This window comes from Podarcis melisellensis, assembly GCF_964234715.1.
Source record: "Podarcis melisellensis genome assembly, chromosome: 5".
Lineage (NCBI taxonomy): Eukaryota > Metazoa > Chordata > Lepidosauria > Squamata > Lacertidae > Podarcis > Podarcis melisellensis.
The window spans coordinates 153,473-174,458 of record NC_138537.1 but is presented as its reverse complement, the minus strand read 5'-3'; the positions used below and the strand labels follow the sequence as shown (position 1 = coordinate 174,458).

The 20,986-nt window shown below is 48.6% G+C and overlaps 1 protein-coding gene across 10 annotated transcripts in view; it reads left to right on the top strand.

Moving 5' to 3' along the window:
• The window catches only part of DLG1 (discs large MAGUK scaffold protein 1), an 82,209-nt gene that overhangs the window by 40,055 nt on the left and 21,168 nt on the right, over positions 1 to 20,986 (top strand). For 4 of the 10 annotated variants that reach the window (XM_081910882.1, XM_081910885.1, XM_081910883.1 and 1 more), the window contains 10 exons: positions 2,062 to 2,151; positions 3,539 to 3,592; positions 6,847 to 6,897; positions 7,610 to 7,734; positions 8,476 to 8,645; positions 9,243 to 9,379; positions 11,223 to 11,367; positions 12,237 to 12,363; positions 15,204 to 15,360; positions 16,010 to 16,112. In XM_081910882.1, coding sequence (XP_081767008.1) covers positions 2,062 to 2,151; positions 3,539 to 3,592; positions 6,847 to 6,897; positions 7,610 to 7,734; positions 8,476 to 8,645; positions 9,243 to 9,379; positions 11,223 to 11,367; positions 12,237 to 12,363; positions 15,204 to 15,360; positions 16,010 to 16,112 — 1,159 coding nt within the window. Of the gene's footprint in view, positions 1 to 2,061; positions 2,152 to 3,538; positions 3,593 to 6,846; positions 6,898 to 7,609; positions 7,735 to 8,475; positions 8,646 to 9,239; positions 9,380 to 11,222; positions 11,368 to 12,236; positions 12,364 to 15,203; positions 15,361 to 16,009; positions 16,113 to 20,986 lie in introns of all 10 variants that reach the window. The other 6 variants (XM_081910888.1, XM_081910884.1, XM_081910881.1 and 3 more) reach the window with 3 other exon arrangements.

The following is a 20,986-nucleotide window of genomic DNA, read 5'->3' as shown; positions in this document are numbered from 1 at the left end:
GCCCCCAACGTCGGAGGGTTTGACTTTGCGGATGCAAAACTATGACCCCCTGCTCCGCTTTTGTCAGCCCGCTTGGTATCTGTTGTCTTCCCGGTTTAGAGTGTGCCGCGTGAGCAGCTTCTGGGCTCTGGTGATTAGGGGTGTGGGAGCAGGAAGAAGAGATACTCAAATGCTTCTTCAAGTGCCTCTTTGTTGCTGCTGATAGATGTGTGTGCAGCCAGGCTTTACAGACTGCTGGCTGCGCAAAAATTACTTTTTAGTGGCCAGTGATCCTGTCAAGGGGTGGAATTAAGGACGTGAAGACACAGGGGTCAGGGAGCATCCTGATAACTCCCCCTCCCTTTTTTTGGGGGAGGGGGAGCGGCATTTATTATATATTTATTCAAGTGTTTATATACCACCCTATTGCAAATCCTCAGGGCAGTGCATAGCATAACACCATAAAAACATTTAAAAGCAGCATGAAGCATTCATTAGAATGACAGGCTACTCGAGGGACATTTTAAACTAGGCCTGGACCCCTTGGCACCAGAATGTTTCCAGGAAAGTCAGAATTTAGAGTGGTGGGTGCTGAGCTCTTCTGAGCAAGCAGGATAGTGATGTCTGCCTGGCCCACCTTTGGCTCCCTGAGGCTTTTCCAGGCAAGCACACAGGAAGAGCCAGCTTGCCTCCTGCTGCTCCTGAAGGTAGGACTTGAACCCGTGGCCTACTAAGCAGGTGAAGAGCTTTCTGACAGTGAGAGCTGTTCAGCATCAGAACGGACAGCCTCTCCAGGGGGTGGCCTTTCCTTCCGCGGAAGTTTTGAAGCAGCAGCTGGATGGCCACCTGCCAGGGATCTGGCAGCGGCAGTTGCTAACATTGTAATGACAATTTTCCTTTTCAAAACCAGAGAAATTCAGTGATAAAAAAGATGTCAGTTCATATAGCCTCTGTACAGCCAGGGGCGCGCGCGCACACACACACACACACACACACACACGTGTGTGTGTGTTAACATATGAACTAGGTTGTAAGATATTATCTGATAGGAAAACCACTGTTTGTATCTGTATTTTTTCTTTTCCTTCTAACAAAAAACCCACCAAAAGTAAACAAAATATTGGGGGTGCACAGGGATCGGGAACCTGTGGCTCTCCACTGGTTGCTGGACTCCAGCTCCCCCCCAGTGCCAAGGGGGCTGGGGGCTGTGCAGAGGGGGAGGGGGAGAGGCCTGCTGGTTAAGGCCACAGTTAAGTCTACCTCATCTTGGCCTCAGCTCTACAAATCCAGCTGATTGGAAGCCAAGAAGACTAGAACAGATGTGCCACAAGTTGTGCTTGCTTACGCCTTGCAGTGCCAAATCCAGGAGAGCCTGGGACTGGCAGAAATGCTCCATGTTGTCCTGGGTCTCTGAAACACAGCTGCAGACCCGACTCCTGGGGTCCTTTGCAGCAGTGCCTCTCCGAGGGAGACCTCCCTCTCCCAGGAGGACTCCACACAGGAAAAGGTGGGGCGTCTTTGCTGCTTCCAGCAAGGCACTCCAGCATCCTCCTATGGATTGGGGTCTGAAAGCCCAAGGAAGGGGCACATGGAAAGTAACTGACAAGCCGTTGTGACTTTCAACACTGCACAGCATCTTCATTGGTAAAGGGGCACAAATGTCACAGCATCAGCCTTCGCTTCCAGTTTCCAACTTAGAATTGGAGCGTTGGGAGGGACCCCAGGGGTCAGCTAGTCCAGCCCCTTTTATGAGGAAGCCTTGACCCTCAGAATCACTTGATGAGCCGTTGTGTTGTGCCTTGCTGGTGAGAAGAAAAGGGGAATGTGTGTGTGGATGTTTGTGTTTTCCAAAAGATGCTGGGGTTGCAAGCTTGTCTTCGGAGCAGCCCCTGCGGGACTTTTGCCTACAACGGCCCCAAATGTGAGCCACATGTGCTGGGGTCTCAGGTGATCCTTCAGCATTTGGGGAATGTCTGCGCTGCGGCCAGTTCCATCCGCGAGAGCCCGTGGGGGGGGGGGAGTGCCTCTTCCAGCCGCAACCTTTCGATTCAGCTCCTGACTTCTCTCCATTCATGCTTTTAGATACCAGAAGCTGTTCCTCTTTCTCTTCCCGTTGTCTCTGTCCTGCCAGTCCCTGCTGAGACCACACTCATCCCATCTTCCATCTCACAGGTTTTTATTCCTCACCCCACCCCACCCCTGGCATGCCAGGGCCTGTCTTGCTATGGTTGTCTCTGTGATTGCATGCCCGTTTGGTCCTGGGGGTCCTTGGAACTCAGCTTTTTCTTCCCTTTGGGCATGCTGCAGAATGGAGTGTTTGCACTGCCTCCTTGGGTTGACTGCATGTGCATCTCAGTGGCAGGGGAAGGCTTTTCCTGCAGAAGGCCCCAGGCCAGGCAGGAGCTGAGCGCCGCCTGACCATGTGGAGAGCCGCTGCCCAGGAGCCTGGCTCAACTGCTGTGGCCCCTGCCATGAAGACGCTGGCCTGTTGACCTCTCAGGACTCCTGCTGCACAGCGGTGCTGGGGGACCTGCTCCCACTGCTGAATCTGCTCAGAGGCCAGGCTCTTCTAGGAAGAGGCCCACTGACTTCATGGTCCGACTGAGAGGAGGGGAAATGGGCCTTGGCACTCACGGCGCGCCTTGCTTTAAAAGGCAGATGGGTAGGCTGGCTAATCCAGGCTAATTCTTTTCTCAGCTGAGTCATTCTCCACATACATAAAAAATGCCTCCTTATATTTGGCTCAGCAAAGCACTCTCCAAGTTGTTGGTCTGGGGCAGTTGCAGCAGAACTGCTTCCTGTTCTGGAATGTGAAGGTGAGCAGCTTGCAGGCTTGACCTGCGTCCAGGCAGATGGCGCTGGACCCTTTGACACTGGCCGACCTAGAAATCATAAAATAAAATAGTAGAATTTATTATATAGATTTCTGCTCTGCGCTTCAAACAGATCTGTGCATACTAAAGGCAGCAATCTATAACAGAGCAGTGACTATAGCAGAGGCAAAGCAGATTGCAAGCCTGGAAAAATAATTGTTAATGTTTATTGTATGGCACCACCAGTGTCCTGGTGCTTTATAGTGAATAAGATGACAGGTCCCTGTCCCAAGGAGCTTACAGGCTAACATTAGTAGTTTTTGAGGAGAGTCAAAGAAGACGTCGTGTCCAAATGAAGAGAACTCAAAGGTGGGTTGGGGAGTGCAGCAGGCAGTAAGGGATGCCCAGCTCTTGCTCTGGCACGTAACATTTGTCTTCTCACAAGAGCAGAGAAATATATGGGATTGCGTCAGCAAAGCATGTCTGTTGCACTCTGGCTTCAAAATGGGCTGCAGCTTATTAACCGCTTTGGTGGGGATCCCTTTTGCTCTTTCAGCTGCAACTGGCCTCTTCCTCTGGGTGTCCCCTGGTGTTTGCCGTCAGGAGCAGGCAGCTTGACCCTGTTGCCCTGCAGAGTGGGCATCCTTAAAGGGAGCGACAGTCATCTGCCCAGAAAGAAACAAGGCTCTGTGGCTTCCCTTTGGGCATTCCTTCTAATGCACGGCCCTTATCTTTTTAATCCTAAGGCAAATCCTCCTCCAGTGGTGGTGAACACCGAAACTTCGGAGACCCCAACCTACGTGAGTGTCTATTGATATTTCATTGCCTTGTATGTCTTTCCAATGAAGCTCAGTGAAAACATATGCTCTGTGCTGTGCTAATTTTTTTTATTAAAAAAGTGGTGAATCCACATTTAGGCAGTTATGCTTTAGCTTCCCATATCACCTGGGCTATGTATCTACAGTGGTGCCTCGCAAGACGAAATTAATCCGTTCCGTGAGGCTCTTCGTATAGCGGTTTTTTCGTCTTGCGAAGCAAGCCCATTGACAGTTTAGCGGATTAGCGCTACAGCTGTCAAGCGGCTTCCAGTGATCAGCTGTTAAGCGGCTTATCAGCAGAACAGCTGATAAGCGGCTTAGCGGCTTAAGAAAAGGGCGAAAAAAGCGAAAAAACCCCCGCGGGGGGATGCAAGAATTTTTTCGTCTTGCGAAGCAACCCCATAGGGGAATTCGTTTTACGAAGCGCCTCCAAAACGGAAAACCCTTTCGTCTAGCGGGTTTTTCGTCTTGCGAGGCGTTCGTCTTGCGGGGCACCACTGTATCTGCAGGGAAATAAGAATGCTCTCTCTGGTGGGGAAAGAGAGAAAATCTCTTGCCATGTTAGAAGTTGGGGGTGAACCAGTTACACTTAATAGGTTTGAGGCATCTGCAATGCAGAGCTAGCACTGGGCATTGGTTGCCCCACGATGGGGTGGCATCTGCCATCAGCTCCTAGCTCAGCTGAGATAGATGTCCAGACCGGGGTGTAAGGGGAAGAGGGCTCTGCCACGGAGTTTTGTGGGTGGAAGCCAAATGGAACTCCAGGCTCAAAGGCAGCATACAAAGTGTCTTGCTGGTTCAACCCAAAGTTTACACTAGATTAGAATTGGGGAGCTTTTGAGAGGTTGCTGAACTTACAGCTACCATTGGCTAAGCAAGCATAGCCAATTGCCAGGCATGATGGGAGTTGTAGTTTAGCAACACTGGGAGAGGACAGTTCCCTACATCTGCCCTAGACCAGTGTTTCCCAACCTTGGGCCTCCAGCTGTTTTTGAACTACAATTCCCATCATCCCTGACCACTGGTCTTGCTAGCTAGGGATGATGGGAGTTGTAGTCCAAAAACAGCTGGAGGCCCAAGGTTGGGAAACACTGCCCTAGACCAATATTCTGTTGGCAACAGTAGCTGGACAGATGTCTTTGGAAACTCACAAGCAAGACATGGCGGCTAATAACTATTTAAAAATAAAATAAAATTAATTGCTTACCACAGGAAAAAATGTCTCAAAGTGACTTACAGTTTTTTTTTTAAAAAAGCATGCCAAATGTAAAACACACCAAACGATTTCAAAGAATTAATATTTTTTTTAATAAAGTGCCCATCCTGCAATAACATAGCACAGCTCCCATTCCACTCATCTAGAAGATGAGCCCGGGGTAAAGAAGCACATCTTCACTGTGCCTAAAGGCGCATCTGTCTAGGGAAAGCATCCCACAGTTGGGGAGCCACCACTGAGAAGGCCTGATCCCATGCTCCACCGCTCAAAGGAGGCACACAAAGAAGGGCCTCAGGTGATGAATGGGGGGCCTGTTGATGCCTGTGTGAATGAGAAGCAGAGTTACGTGCCATCTGCACCTTGATAATGGCACATTCCAAATCCCTGGATGACCCCACTCTCTTCCACCCTTATGCTCATCTTGAGACAGTGGAGGAGAATCGTTCCTCACAAGTCCCAGGATGGCTTCTCACATGAGGGAGGTGTTCTCTGTTTTGGCACAGGGCCATTTCCAACCCTCCTTTGCCGGCAGGGCCAGACCCCAGTGCAATGCCCAGAGGTCTTTGCAGCTGCCACACTCCAGAAGCGTCAGGTGCGCTTAAAAGTGGCCTCCCCGCCCCTCAGTCGGCTGACCCATTTTCTGGCCAGCTCCTTCTGCTTCCTGTGTTCAGATAGTGCAGAAGCACAGCAGCAGCACCTTCGGCGGAGGGCTGTTTGTTCCCGACCCGTCGCCCTCGCCAGCGGAGTAATGCAACACCAAGGACTCCTTTGAGAGCCTTTGCTTTGTCTGGAGCCAGCCTGGAGGAGATCAGGTTCCACATGTTAATGACTTTGGGCTGGCAGCCTCTTGCCCTGGAAGCAGGATCACATGTTGAACGCAGAGTCTGCTTCCAGCAGGAAGGAGCAAAACGTGGCATTTTGCTTGATTGGTGGCTTGAACAGGAGTGGTCCTACAAGCAGCTGTTTAGGCACCGAAAGGTCTGAGCACTTGCATTTTGAACAAGCTGCAGGGATGCCCAGGACCGGCTGCTGAGGGCCGTGTGAAGATTTTGATTCAATCTAGTCATGCCACCCTTTCTCCCAGGAGCGCAGGATTGTGCCTTCAGATGGATCTCTTTTGCATTGGTTTTACCTCCAGAACAAGGAGATTGATAAGCCATCAGAGGATCACAGGGCAGTTTACAGTATAAAAACACAAAGCTACACACCATAATAGCAAGCAAAAACCAGCCCCCCTCCCAGTTTATAAGGCCATAGAGTGTTGAATCAGCCCAAGGCCTGGGAGAAGAGGGAGGTTTTTGCCTGGTGCTTAAAGATTTGTCATGAAGGAACCCAATTGTGTAAAACTTTGGAGTTGTTTGAATTCCATTTGAACAGCACTTTTATTGAAGTCCTCAGCTACTTTGCAGCTATTGTTAAAACACAAACTATCCAGATATTTCGGTAGCACATAGAACTAGCATGGCAAACTTTTCAAGTTTTGTTTATTAAATATGTCAAATAAACACAGTAAGTCAAATTTAGGCAGCAGAAAGTTTTCTTCACAGTTTATCCAATCCCATTTCCCCAGAAAACCCACACCACTAGTCTTAAGCAGGTGACTGCTTCCTTTCCTCATCTACCCAAAGGGAGTGTTAGGAAGAGTCAATCTCTGAAGAAGGGGGTCAAGAGGGCAAACTATTTGGTGTTTTCCAAGTTAGCCAGTCAGTCCCTGGGTCTGTCAGCACCTGTTGCTCTGCTGTGTTTTTCTGCTCCTTGAGCAACAAAATGTTCTCTTTCTGGAATGGGGGGAGGGGGCTTCTTGTATTTATTTCTGTCTCTCGTGCGCATGCACACACCAGCAGGAAACGGGAGTTCTTAATATTTTTGCAATCTCTCCTCCCCTTGCATGGTCCCCGCGGCAGTTGCGCCAAGCAGAGTGAACCGTCAAACAGGGTGTCAGCAGCCATCAGCCGGGGCCATGCTGCACACGCTTCCTCTGAAGGATCCACAAACATTCCATGCTTTTGTCTTCATGTAGGTCAATGGCACAGATGCAGATTTTGAATATGAAGAAATTACACTGGAAAGGGTAAGGAGGAGCTCCTACAACCTTTGATTTCCCAAGGGGTTTGTTTTTCCTCTCTATTTGGGAGGGGTTGCTTCGGCTTCCCTCTCTTGGCTGCTGCGGTTGGATCTGGCTGCTGCCCTGCTCTTATGGCTTCTTAATGCCCATTTGCCAGAGGAGCTCTGTTGCCTGGCGTGGTTCATGATGCTCTGGCCAAAGCAGGCAGGAGAGGCAGGTCTGCCTGGCCTCATGGCACCCATCCTGCTGCTGCCGTGGCTTTTTGGAGCTGCCGTTCCTCACACACGTGGCTCCTGGAGTAGAGCCTGTTGGAAGGGCCACAGCTCAAATTCTTGCTCAAAGTCCAGCTGCCATTGCATTGGGTGGGGGCTATAAGCCAGGTACTGATCCTTGTGGCAAATGAACGAGATGGAAAGTTCCAGCTGCAAGCTTTTCTGCCAGACAGATTCCTGGGCTATCGTCAAGCATCAGGAAGGTGATGGGGGGAGAGTTCGCTAGTGCCAAGACCTTCATGTGCTGTTTCAACAATCATAAAGAAATAAGTTTAAATTCATTCCTTTTACTGTTAATTTTCCTGTGGAGCTGGAAATGTTGGCACCATACATCATTTCCTGCTTCCTTCCACACGCTGACAACCCCTCTTAGCTCATCCAAAAGTATACTTTGAAGTCGGTGTCCCTCTTGGTCGATCACAGGTGCTTCGGTTGTCTTCCCCCAGGGCAATTCAGGACTTGGCTTCAGCATTGCAGGAGGTACGGACAACCCCCACATTGGGGACGACTCAAGTATCTTCATTACAAAGATCATCCCGGGAGGAGCTGCTGCGCAAGATGGAAGATTGCGGTACGTCAGTTCCTTCTGTGTTCCAGGCTTTGGCCTCATCTAATGTCCATCTTCGCAACAGTCCGGGAAAAGAGGCAGCATGGCTGCTGTTCCTGCAGAGAGCAAGCTGAGCTGGTGTGGGATTCATCCAGTCCTGATTCCTGGCTCTTAGGAGGATGCTTGCAGCAGCCTGGAGCCTTCAGCACTAGCCGTCTCTCCAGGGTTGGCCATAAGGCAGAACTGGGGAACCTGTGCCCCTCCAGGTGTTCCCATCAGCTGCAGGCAGCAGGCCCAAAGGGGGGGGGCTCTAGGCCAGTGGCACTGGAGGCCTTCCGAGACCAAAGGGCGCCCTTCTAGCCCAGCATCTTGTTACCAGTGGCCGTCCAGGTGCCCATTCTGGGCAGCCCACAAGCAAGACCTGAGTGCAGCAACAGCTCCTCTCTGCTTGTGGCTTCCAGGAACTGGTTTTTGGAAGCATTAATGCCTCTGACGGTGGAGAAAGAGGATAACCATTGATAACCCTCTCCTTCATGAATTTGTCTCTTTCTCTTTTGAAGCCATCCATGTTGGTGGCACTGAATCTTAGTTTGTGTGTGTGTGTGTTGTGTAAGAAGTACTTTCGTCTTACCTTCCATCTTCCATCATTGAGTTCCATTCAATGAGCCCATGGGTTTAGCATTCTGAGAGGACAAAAGCACGTGTGTGTGTGTGTGTGTACACACCTGGATGCCATTCAGGGTCACCTTTGCTCTCCACCTGCAGGGTGAACGACTGCATTTTGCGTGTCAACGAGGTGGACGTCCGTGATGTGACGCATAGCAAAGCTGTAGAAGCCTTGAAGGAGGCAGGCTCCGTAGTCCGGCTGCATGTCAAGAGAAGAAAGCAAGTAACGGAAAAAATCATGGAGATCAAGCTCGTGAAAGGCCCCAAAGGTTTGTGGCGGAAGGGAGCAAGCCATGCTTAGTTTAGGGATGGGATGGGGGTGGCTGCAGCTCCTCTTTGTGGTGCTTAGCCTGCCTGCAGTTCTCAAAGGCCTGGGCATTTGGACTGCACACAGCAGTCCGTGGTTTGGGTTGGAAATTCCAGCCGCTCCTGTGGAAGCTGGAAGAGAGCCCACGCCTTCCTGTGGGCAGCCTTCACCCCCAAGCTATCACTGGTGGATGACTGTGAGCCTTCCAGCACATGGACTGGGGGTGGGGGGGTCCCTGCCCTTGCCTGATTCTCACCAGACCATTCCCTGCTCCAGAGTCCCCGGCTCAACAGTGGAACGGTCTCCCTCAGGAGGCTGGGGATTCTCCTTCCGTGGAGGTTTCTAAGCAGAAGTTGAATGGCCCCCTGTCCTGAGTGCTTTAGCCAAGATTCCTGCATTGCAGGGGGTTGGACTAGATGACCCACGGGGTCCCTTCCAGCTCTACCATTCTACCATTCCTCTGGACTGTGGTCAGATACTGTGACATGCAAGCTGGTTGTAGAGTTGCAGACAGTCTGCGGAAGTTGTGCTGATGACGGTCTTTGCTCTCTTGAAGCAGGTCTTGGGTTTAGCATCGCTGGGGGTGTTGGAAACCAGCACATTCCTGGAGACAACAGCATCTATGTCACCAAGATCATTGAAGGAGGTGCAGCACACAAGGATGGCAAGCTCCAGATTGGAGACAAACTGATGGCTGTGAGTTGAAGTTGCAGTATCCCTCTGTTTTGGGCACAGCTCCACAGAGGCTGTCCTCAAAGCCAGGGGTTGCCCTCCTTTCATGCAGGACTCTTTGTTGGGAGCCAATGAGTCATTTCTAAGCTACAAAGCAGCCTTGGGGGTCTCCCTGAATCTCTGCAGTGTTGCCTGCTGTGTCTTGGCAGGTCAGTGGTTTATCATGGAGAAGACTGCAAAGCTCACTTGACTGCCTCTGGCTTATCAGAGCCAGGTGTATCCAGTTTTCTTTGCTGGGACTCAGAACACCTTGCACAGCTAAGAAAATCCACTAAGTGGCACTGTAATATGGGAAGTCAAACATGGGAGGGCTGGACAGTCCTTAAGAGGCCACTGTCAGTCCACAGAAGAGGCTCTGATGTACAAAGACAGCAGTAGAGAACTGAAAACAAGATATGCTTGACTATAGAAAACCCCGAGGTCTGTGCACTAGGGCCCCTTGTGCTGCTCTCAGCCATTCCTGGGAGAATCCAGCCAGTGCCATTTAATCAGGCTGTCCAGGGCCGGGCCTGGAACTGGGCTTGTAAACAAGGGACTTTGTTTTGGATTATGGTTTTGAGCATCATAACTGAGAGGAAATGTGGAAATGGAAGCAGCCCTGATAATTAAATGACAGGAGATTTAAGAGATTAGGATTACATAATATAGCAGCATAGTTAAAGACAGCTAAGAAGACAGCTCTTGATAAGGAATAATGAAAATGAAGCCAAACCCAAAGGAAGCCCTGCAGCCAATAAAATAAAGCTGCCCCCATTGTAATGCCTTTATGAAAAAGTACAGTGAGAACAAGAGCAGAGCTGCTCTGTGCTGGATCAGGCCAAAGGAGAGCCATCTGGGCCAGCATCCTGCTGTGGTCAACCAGGCAGCTTAGAAGCAGGATTCCACCCGATGGGGGGAGAATAGAATTGGGGGCTCACGTTGAGCTCCCTGCTGGACTTTGTTGTAGGCACGTCCTGCAAGAGCAAGCTTTTGCCAAAAAAGTGCAGGTGGACAGTAAGGTGCTTAAAAAGAAAAGAATTTAAGGAGCACATTGCTAAAAGCATTAAGACCAACAAGAAGCCCTTTAAAGGTGTTCGTAGCAGGTTACTGTTGGGGCGGCAGTTGGACCCTCAGATTAGGATGGTTGGTATTCAATTTCTATACCACCTTTCATCTGAAGATCACAGGGCACTGTGCAATATAACAACAGAAAAATAGCATCATAATAACAAAAGAAAACAATACCCCACCATAGTTTAAAAGGCCATAGATTGTAGTATAATTATTAAAGTTGAATGGCAAGCAAGTCAGAGGAGGATAAGGAGATTGTGGGGAATCTGAACGAACCTCTTGTGCCTGTCTTCACAGCAGAAGAAACAGGGTGGATCCCAGTGCCAGAACTCACTTCCACAGGAAGGAAGTCTGAGAAACTGTTAGTGGGTAACCATTTCAGGAGGATTTTGTGAGGTCCCCACGGGACCACACCTGCACAAGGTCCTGCAAAATAAATGCCCTGTCCTCCTCTGAGAGCACCTTTGGAGGAAGGGTCCCTCATCCGACAGTCATCCAGAGTGGGGGCTTGTTGGAACAGAGGACCACCCTAGAACGCACTGCTCCTGGATGTCCCAAATTGGCTTTTTTTTTAAAAAAAAAACCATGATAGTTGAGGCCAGTGAAAGCTGTTTCCAGTCGGAGTGGACAGCTGAGGCCCTTCTAGACACAAGGAGGTTGAATTCTGAGCAGTGCAGGCTCCTTCCTTACTGTTGTACGTGTGGGGCGAGAGACTTCTTAGGAATGAGTTCATTTGGTCTCCCCCCTCTCTCTCTAGGTCAACAGCGTTTGCTTAGAGGAAGTGACACATGAAGAAGCAGTGACTGCCTTAAAAAACACCTCCGACTTTGTTTACCTGAAAGTGGCAAAGCCCACCAGCATGTTCATGAACGACAGCTACGCCCCGCCAGACATCACCAACGGTGAGTTGTTCTCTGGCAACCGGCGATTACTGCACTTTGGCTCCTTCCTTTGACTGAGGCATTCATACCTTGTACGGTGTGCTTGTAAAAGGAGATTTTCAGATTCTATGCCTGTTGGTCCGTTTCCTTTTTTTCGGTTATGTAAAAGATGACGTAAGCAAAAATTTTCAAGAAATAGTAACTTAATTATTACAAAATCTCAAGGTGGCCCGTATATGGGAAAATGTGTTCATCTCATTAGTTTTTAAGAGAAAACAAGGCTTCAGTCTGTTGAAACAGTGGCTATGACTAACTTAGGGCTATTATTTTCAATGGGCCTACTCTGAGTAGGAAGGACTTAATTGGATACAACTCCCAAGTTCATTGTATCTGTGCAGAGAGTTGTTTTTCTTAGGAGGGGGCCAGGAGGGCTGTAGCTTTGCATGCAGGAGACCCCAGGCTCCACCCAGTGGCAGCATCCCAGGCTGCTGTCTCCTTGAAATGAAGATAGATGCATCTGGAGGTACACACTGAGGCATGCTATAACTTAAAACTCAGCAGGCATTTCCAAGGAAGCTGTGGTCCAGCTGAAGGAATGCTGGATCCTGTGCACAACTTTAGCCCATCTAAATGGCCAACCAAAGAAGCCCTCCCCCCAGCCAGCTGTTGGGGAGGTCAGTTTCCCCCCCTCTCCCCGTGAGTGCAGGAGGCGGCTTGGCCCAGACATTAGGAAGCAGCTTGTGGGGGAAGGAGGCACTGGCAGAGTTGAAAGCAAAAGATTGGGCTTCAGCACAAATGGTTTGCACAGTTTTTTCTGATGTGCCAATAAGTTAAGTTCCCACATATGACATTTGCACAGAGTTCACCATCTACATTTCTCTCCTTCCCAGCTTATTCTCAGCCTGCCGACAACCACATCAGCCCATCAACCTACTTGGGGCAGACCCTTCCGCCAGCGTCGCCAGGGAGATACTCCCCTATCCCCAAAGGGATGCTCGGAGACGATGAGATCACCAGGTAGGGAGCTGCTGGGTCCCTTGCAGAATGTCCCTCAAGGCTCCTGCACCTCCTCTTCCTCTTGTGGGGACATAGGTTTCCAGGCAGGAGTTGATCATGGCAAGGGTTTGCCAAACATTCCTTCCTCTTAGCACGTATCTCCCTTTTATCCTGTTTGTGCTTCTTCAAAGTCCATGACGCCTTTATGACACCTTTGGTAAAGGCTGTTCTCCAGTTGGAACACTCGCAGGCCAGTGATTATACTCCTGTTTTTTAGATTTGCCTTGAGAGCGTCTTTAAACATCTTTTGTTGTCCACTGGTATTTAATTTTCCATTCTTAAGTGGGGAATAGAGTAGTTGCTTTGGAAGATGATAATCAGGCATCCGAAAAACGTGACCAGTTGTTCTATCCCGCAGAGCCATAGGGGGGCTCACAGGGATCCAGAAACTCAGATTCCCAAAGAAGGCTTCCCACACTACCAGGTTGATTGGTGGTTTATTACAGATCAGGGCCTTCTTGGGAGTGGCGCCCGCCCTGTGGAACACCCTCCCACCAGATGTCAAAGGAAAATACAACTACCAGACTTTTAGGAGACATCTGAAGGCAGCCCTGTTTAGGGAAGCTTTTAATATCTGAAGGACTATTGTATTTTAATATTTTGTTGGAAGCTGGCCAGAGTGGCTGGGGAAACCCAGCCAGATGGGTGGGGTATAAATAATAATAATAATAATAATAATAATAATAATAATAATAATATTAAAAGGAAAAAACAAAATCACCACGAAAGGACTGAAGGCTCCCTCCTTGCCCCTGTTTCCAGGACTCTGTGGGGCGGACTCCCCAGCAAGAAGATGGCTTGTCTGCCCCCAGGCACTGGAGCAAATGTACTTGATACAGTAGAGCAGCCCACAGGTGGCCATGATCTCCACCACAGCCAAGGTTCCCCACAGGTGGCTGATATTGCTCTAATTAGGCCTGGAGCCTAGTATCCCATTCCCATGGATGACGACAACTCCCTTCCTTGAGCTGCTCAATTAACCTGCTTCCCAAGTGTGTTGCATGAAAGCTTAGTGTTACAGCTGCCACCAATTTTGAGTTTATTTTGAGTATTCAGCTGGTTCTAGCAGAGCTCCTGGAACAACTCACCGATGGTTCAACACAACCAGTCCAATGAAGTTGATGCTGAAGAATCATTGCTTTGACATGAGTGATCTTTGCTCCTTCCACTACACTGACATTAGTTCACCTGTCTTCCCAAGTGATATGTAAAATTTTTCAGAGACACCATTGATCTTTTGAGGAGTTGGAGATGGTGTTTATAAGTGGTCCATGTTTCACAAGCATGTAGTAAAGTTGGTAGTAGAATAGCTTTGTAAATGAGCATTTAGGTTTCCCTGCAAATGTCCTGGTCCTCAAACACTCTGTGCTTCAATTGGGAGAAAGCTGCACCTGCAGAGCTCAGGCGATGCTGGATTTCGGCATCAATGTGTGGAAATATAACTGCCCAGAAGAAACGGTACCCCATTAAGTTGGATTTGTGGCGCTGTGGAAGGGTTGTTTTGTGCTTGTTGGTGTTTCACTTTGGTTTTTGGGATATTGAGCGGTAGGCCATCCTAAATGTATTCACAGCAGCTTACAGGAAACTTGGCCTATCGCTCAGTATACCAAAAACCAAAGTGCACACACACTATGTTGTCATCAGCGTATTGAACCTCTATGGTGGAAGTTGCGGGAACCCTATGTTGGCTATTTGCAGTTTAGTAGCTTCAGAGAGCTTGCTGGGGAGACCATGCATTAAAAAGGGACTCAAAAAGCACTTAAACAAGGTTTACACTGAGATATCTATTAAATGATGATGACCCCCTAAGATCACTCATGGTTGCCAGATTCTTGGTCAGCGTCCTATCCCTAAAGAAGAGAAACGGACTCCTGTGTGGCTCGGATAATCCCTTTAAACCATGATCTATGTTTTAGGATGTAATTAGGTGATATCACCATTGATGTCTTCTATTAATTTATGAGCAGTGGGCGATGTTTATGCTACAAATTTGTTGTAATGTATGATGTTGGTCTTTTGTTTTTGTTTTGCTTTGGTTCTTGTCTGTTTTTTTGTAAGTTTTGGTGGTTTTAAATTTGGAGGTTCAAGTACATTATGGTGGTGTGACGGGCCAATGGCCGTAATAAAGATCAATCAATCAATTACACTAAAGATAACAGCAAACATGACCCACCTACCAACCCATCCCCCAGGGTAATGGGAGGGGAGCTAGGTGCTGCTCCTTATATACTAGACCCAATTGCTGACGCAGCTTGATTAACACAACTCAGCAGCGCCTGCTATGTTTCACAGCTGTAAGACTGGGTCTCGTTATTTGCCCTGGCTCTTAAAGACATACACAACTTGTGAAACAATAATGAACCTTCACAGTTTAAAGTGACCATTCAACACCCTACTCTTTGCTTACAAGGCTTCACCAGGCAGAACCGCTCAGGGACCTAGTCCACCTGGTGGAGGCGGATCAGCTTCAGCAAGACACAGGCAGGTGGAAGAAGGAAGGGTAACCATATTCCTCATAGGCCCTGTCCTTGGCTTCTGACTCTGACCAGCCTCGCAGTTTCGTGACTGGCAGTTTCTTTATTCTTTTCTTTATTATCTTTTTATATATGTTGGAAGCCACCCAGAGTGGCTGAGGCAACCCAGTCTGATGGACGGGGTACAAATAAAACAACAATTATTACTACTACTATATTACCATTGTTGTTGTTGTTAAGTGACTGAAATCTAATTGACAAAAAGGTGTTTTGAGTTCTAGCCCTAATATTGGCAGGCTAATGGTGGGAATTCTCTCCATCTTTCAGGGAGCCACGGAAGCTGGTGCTCCATCGAGGATCCACAGGGCTTGGCTTCAACATAGTGGGAGGAGAAGACGGCGAAGGCATCTTTGTCTCCTTCATCCTTGCAGGGGGACCTGCAGATCTAAGTGGCGAGCTCAGGAAAGGAGACCGTATAATTTCAGTAAGATGACTGAAAGGGGAAGAGCAGGACTCTCCCTTTTTCTGACTCTGCTTGTTTTTTTGACCCTTGAGGAAGGTGGGCAGCATGTAGCCAGCCCATGTGGGGCACTGAGTGTGGGGCAGTGTGCTTCTTGGAGCCACCAGGGGGGCAGTTCTGGCTCTCACCAGCATCTCAGTCCACAGGTTGTCCCTTGGAAGGTCTTGCTTTATTTATTTATTTATTTATTCATTTATTTATTTATTCATTCATTGCATTGTATCCAGTCTTTTCTCCACGGAGCTCATTTATTCCCCACAACAACCCTGTGAGGTAGGTTAGCCTGAGAGGCAGTGATGGGCCAAAGGTCACCCAATGAGCTTCATGGCCAGGTGGGGATTTGAGCCTGGTCTCCCAAGTCCTAGAATCCAGCGCTCTACAATCTACACCACACTGCCTTTTTATTACTTATGTATTTATCTGTGATATTTATAAACCACCCACCAACCAAGTTCTCTGTGCAGTTTACCTAATTTTGAGGGTCTAGGATAGGTCAGCAGGAGGTGCCGGAGTCTGCAGCACCCTGCCCCTGCTCAAAGATCCCAGCCTTCGCGTTCTGCGCAGTGTCCCTCCTTGCTTTCCTAAATACTCTGTGTTGACATTTGTTTTGCAGGTAAATGGTGTCGACCTCAAAGCTGCAACTCACGAAGAAGCAGCTGCTGCCTTGAAAAATGCCGGCCAAGCTGTCACCATAGTGGCTCAATACCGTCCAGAAGGCAAGTGAATTACTGAGTTAATCCACCTGTCCTGCAGGGGAAAGCTGCGTTGATTAAGGCGTGGGGGGAGGGGGAGGGGGTTAGGGTACTGGCAGCAGCAGGCAGAAAGAACATCTCTGAACGTGAGCAGAATGGGCCCACATGAAGCCCCCCGTTGGTTGGCTTCCCACCATGGGTTAGTGTTTCAGAGAAGGACACGGCAACCCCTCCCCCCACGTGCTGGAACAATGCCAGGTGCTGAGGGCAGGTGAGGTCGACATTGCAAGTGGCCAAGGGATGTGTCCTGCTCCTGGAATCGGCAGCGGAATCCTGTTCCTGTGCCAGTGACTAACCTAAAGAGTTTTGCCAGCCTGACTCCCCCCTGCAACTGTTGGCTACTCATGTACACTCCTCCTCATGTATGCTCCCTTTCTTCCATTTCTTATACATGCCCCTTTTAACTCTCAGCTCATCTGTAAGCTCCTTATGCAGCCACATTGGTTTCCTTAGATGCCCCCCACTTTTTTTTCCTGTTGGTATTGTCTTCATTTGGGCCTTCAATATTTCTCCTTTTAGAAACTCGCATCCTTCTTGGACTCCCTTCTCTTTGAGTATTTCTTTTATATATATATATATATACCGTATTTTTCGCTCCATAGGACGCACTTTTTCCCTCCTAAAATGTAAGGGAAAAAGTCTGTGCGTCTTATGGAGCGAATGTGTGGTCCCTGGAGCCAAATCGCTGTTGCCCTGCGCTCCTGGGCTGCTCTTTAGGAGTGGGGGGAGGAGCCACGGTGCTCTGCCAGCAGCCTCCGCTTTCCCCTGAAGCCCCGGCAACGTTTGCAAGCAGCGGTAAGGCTGTGCACTCCCGGGCTGCTCTTTGGGGGTGGGGGGAGGAGCCACGCGGCTCTGCCGGCAGCCTCTGCTTTCCCCTGAAGCTCCGGCAAGGTTTGCAAGCAGAGGGGAGGCTGTGTGTTCCTGGGATGGGGGGGGGAGGAGCCACGTGGCTCTGCCGGCAGCCTCTGCTTTCCCCTGAAGCCCTGACAAGGTTTGCAAGCAGAGGGAAGGCTGTGCGCCTTTGCTCCGCACTCCTGGGGTGCTTTTTGGGGGTGGAGTGGGGAGTCACACTGCTCTGCCTGCAGCCTTTGCTTTCCCCTGAAGCCCCGACAAGGTTTGCAAGCAGAGGGAAGGCTGTGTGCTCCTGGGGTGCTCTTTGGGGTGGGGGGGAGGAGCCACACTGCTCTGCCTACAGCCTTTGCTTTCCCCTGAAGCCCCGACAAGGTTTGCAAGCAGAGGGGAGGCTGTGTGTTCCTGGGATGGGGGGGAGGAGCCACGTGGCTCTGCCGGCAGCCTCTGCTTTCCCCTGAAGCCCTGACAAGGTTTGCAAGCAGAGGGAAGGCTGTGCGCCTTTGCTCCGCACTCCTGGGGTGCTTTTTGGGGGTGGAGTGGGGAGTCACACTGCTCTGCCTGCAGCCTTTGCTTTCCCCTGAGGCCCCGACAAGGTTTGCAAGCAGAGGGAAGGCTGTGTGCTCCTGGGGTGCTCTTTGGGGTGGGGGGGAGGAGCCACACTGCTCTGCCTACAGCCTTTGCTTTCCCCTGAAGCCCCGACAAGGTTTGCATGCAGAGGGAAGGCTGTGTGCTCCTGGGGTGCTCTTTGCCCTGCACCCCTGGGATGCTTGGTGGGGAGCAGCAAATTGCTGTCTCTCAGTGCCTCCTTATTCAACTGCAGAGGATTGCCTAACAGGATTCTGAGCTCCATTTGAAGTTTAAAAATATTAAGTTTGGGGATTTCTTCAAGTAGCAGTTTTGCAGAAATAGTCATAAATACATGCAAAGCATCTCCACAAACCAGTAATAGTGAGCTCAGCTACAACTGAGCAGGCATCTGGCTCAGGAACAGTTTAAACTGCACAACTATAACCAGACATCCTGTGTGTTTGTGTGTGGACCATGTCCCTAGCAGCTAATCTTTATTGCTGAAAAGAGACACTGATATTCCACTCCAAATCTATAATTCATTATACAAATTCTTACAAGTACAGTCCACCTATACCAAACCAAAAACATTGTGTTCTCTTGTTATTGAATGGAAGCTATTTATCTGCCCTCTTTTCCTCCTTTGTTCTTTGCTCAGTCACTCCATTTTGAATCTTCCTTTCAAAACAACCATGCCTATTTTGAGAAAACTTCAGAGATTTAGGAACTGGAGCGCAATCATTTTATCTCTTTGCTGTTCCTCCATACTCCAAGCACTTCTCATTTGCACAGCCCTGGTTTCTCTCCCTGACTATTAATATTCTTGATTAATAACAGTAAAATGCTCAAATTTTAGTTTTTGTGACTGCTGCCAATACTGACTTCCCAGTGATAATGAAAACAGCTGCATTATAATGGAATGTCTGTCCTTTGCCCATTCTCTTCATTATATACCGTGGTTCGCTTTAAAGCAGCAAAGTGGACAGGAGCCACCCACTTTGCTGTTTTAAATAGCTTAGTACAACATTTGAGTCCGATTTTTTTTTCTTGTTTTCCTGCTCTAAAAACTTGGTGCGTCTTTTCGTCAGGAGCGTCCTATGGAGCGAAAAATACGGTAAATTTTTATTGGGTTTTCACATTTTATATAGACAACACAAACACAGAAAGACACAAACAAAACATGTATAATTTCAAATACTTACTTTCTTAGCTACTTCCCGTAACTTCCCCTCCCCCCCACTTCATACATCCCCCTTCCAAAAGGTAACTCAGCAAGTCCTTACCTCTCATCCTTAAAATATTATTATTACTATTATTTTTAACTTAACTCTTCTTATTTAACCAAATTTATCTTAAACAAATCTCTTATAAACATTTTGCCTTTTTCTAAGGTTGACCCAAGTTCCCTTCCACAGATTCCCCTTTCTTTCATTAAATATTAGTCATACCAACTAAACACAAAAGTCATAAAAATTTTCAAAAATCTGCTCTCCCCCCCTCCCCCGGTTTCAGTCCCCTTCCGAAGAAATGTCCACAAAAACGGTTCTTAGCCTGGGTTTCTCACATCCGAGGCCTTCAAGTCTCTGTCCGTCTCTCTCTGCCAGTTTTGTTGGTAGTCCTTTATGTTGGTCCTCAGGTCTCGAAGGAGCTCTGGTACAATAAAGTCAAAATTGGAGCAAAACATCCTGCTTTGGAGTACAATAAGTTCAAAGCTATTTCCAACCTGCTTTCCATGTTCGGAAGGGTAGTCCCAGTCATATTTCTTATTTCTTTCAAAATCAAATATTCCAAAAGCTCCAGGGGTTCCCTCGTCCATCTCAAGCAGGTTTATGATCCATAAATCTTCTTCTTTATACTCCACAGAGATGAGCTTCTGATTGGTACGTTCCACCTGAACCTTTTCCACTCCTTCTTCCCTCACCTCTAATTCTAGAGATGTCTCTTCCAGTTCGGCTACAGAGTTTTTTTCAGACAAGTCCTTAACACAGTCAACAGCATTGCTTACTTTAGAAATCAAGGTTGATATCCCTTTAGCCATAGCTGTGCTCTGGTCTTGTAGCTTTCCCACGAGAAAAAACATTTTTTCCAGCTCTGCCTGTAATTTTCCATCTGCAGCCATTGTAGTGTCTCAGAATTCCCTCTAGAGGGATTCTGGTTACTTAATAATCCTTCTCCAACAGTCCGTTACTTTGTTGTTTATTCCTTCTTTATTTCCACCAACTTAAGTTCAAATGTTACGCATTTGGTCCGCAAAGAGAATTGAACAAAATTTTTCTGATTTTGACAGCTCCTTTGACAGCTGTCAAACTCCTTATTTCTTTTCAACAGGCTCTCACTCACAGGGCGCTCCCGGGTCCGGGGGGGGGGGGAGGGTTACCAAAAGCTTCTAAAAATTCTTCTTCTTAACACAATACATCAAACTTCTTATGCCAATCATGGAACTGATATCTTTTATCTCACAAGGAGGAAAACGATCACTCAACCTTAGTTATCAAATTCTTGCTTTAGATCATCTGTAAAAAAGGGGGGGTGTGGACTTCCTTTTAGCACATCCCCCGGTCGTACCGAATTCAAGGAAAAAAAATTTCTTAAGTCCAAATTCCGTTCTACTCACGGGTTGTTTCTTTTCGGCCAAATTTTCAAGGAAGAAAGTCAGCGCTCTCCGGTCATGGCTCGCGGCTTCACTCCACTGAGGTAGCGATCAACTCACAGCGCCACGCCACCCTCCGTACCCTCTCCGAAGCCTTTAAAAAGGCTCTTCGTGGGTCGGGGGGCGCTTAAGGCGCCCACCGAGTCTCCAAGTCCGCAGGCTTCCGCGCCTGCGGTTTCTAAGGGTCCCCGCGTCGCCGTCGCGGCAGGACCCGTCCCCAGTAGAGCCGATTCCCTCCGGAGATCGGAGGGAATCCGCCATTAACCGATCACGCTAACCCGGAAGCCCCTCTCTTTGAGTATTTCTGACCCTGGGATCTCACCCAGTAGCTCCTTCAGCTTTTTGAAATTGGCCTTCTTAAAGTCCAGAGTGTGTGTCTGACTATAGTACACTCAGTTTTCCCTTACCTCTGTATCCTGAAACCCAGGAGAACATGATCACTTTCTCCCAAGTTTCCAAGTACTTCCACTTTGTTGATCAGTTCCTCCCTATTAGTGAGGACCAAGATAGATAATCCTCTTGTTGCTTCTTCCACCTTCTGGGAAATAAAATTGTCAGTGAGGCAACAGAGGAATTTGTCATTCTTGGCAGAGTCGTGAGTCCCAACAGTTATTGGGGAAGTTGAAGTCCCCCAGGATTACCAAACTTTCAAAAATAAGAGATATACTAATCTGGTCTAATAAGGCACCATGCAAGTCTTCAGTCTGGCTTGGCGGTCTATAGCAGACACCGACAGGAAGGTCACTGTTTCTCCTACAATTTTTACCCA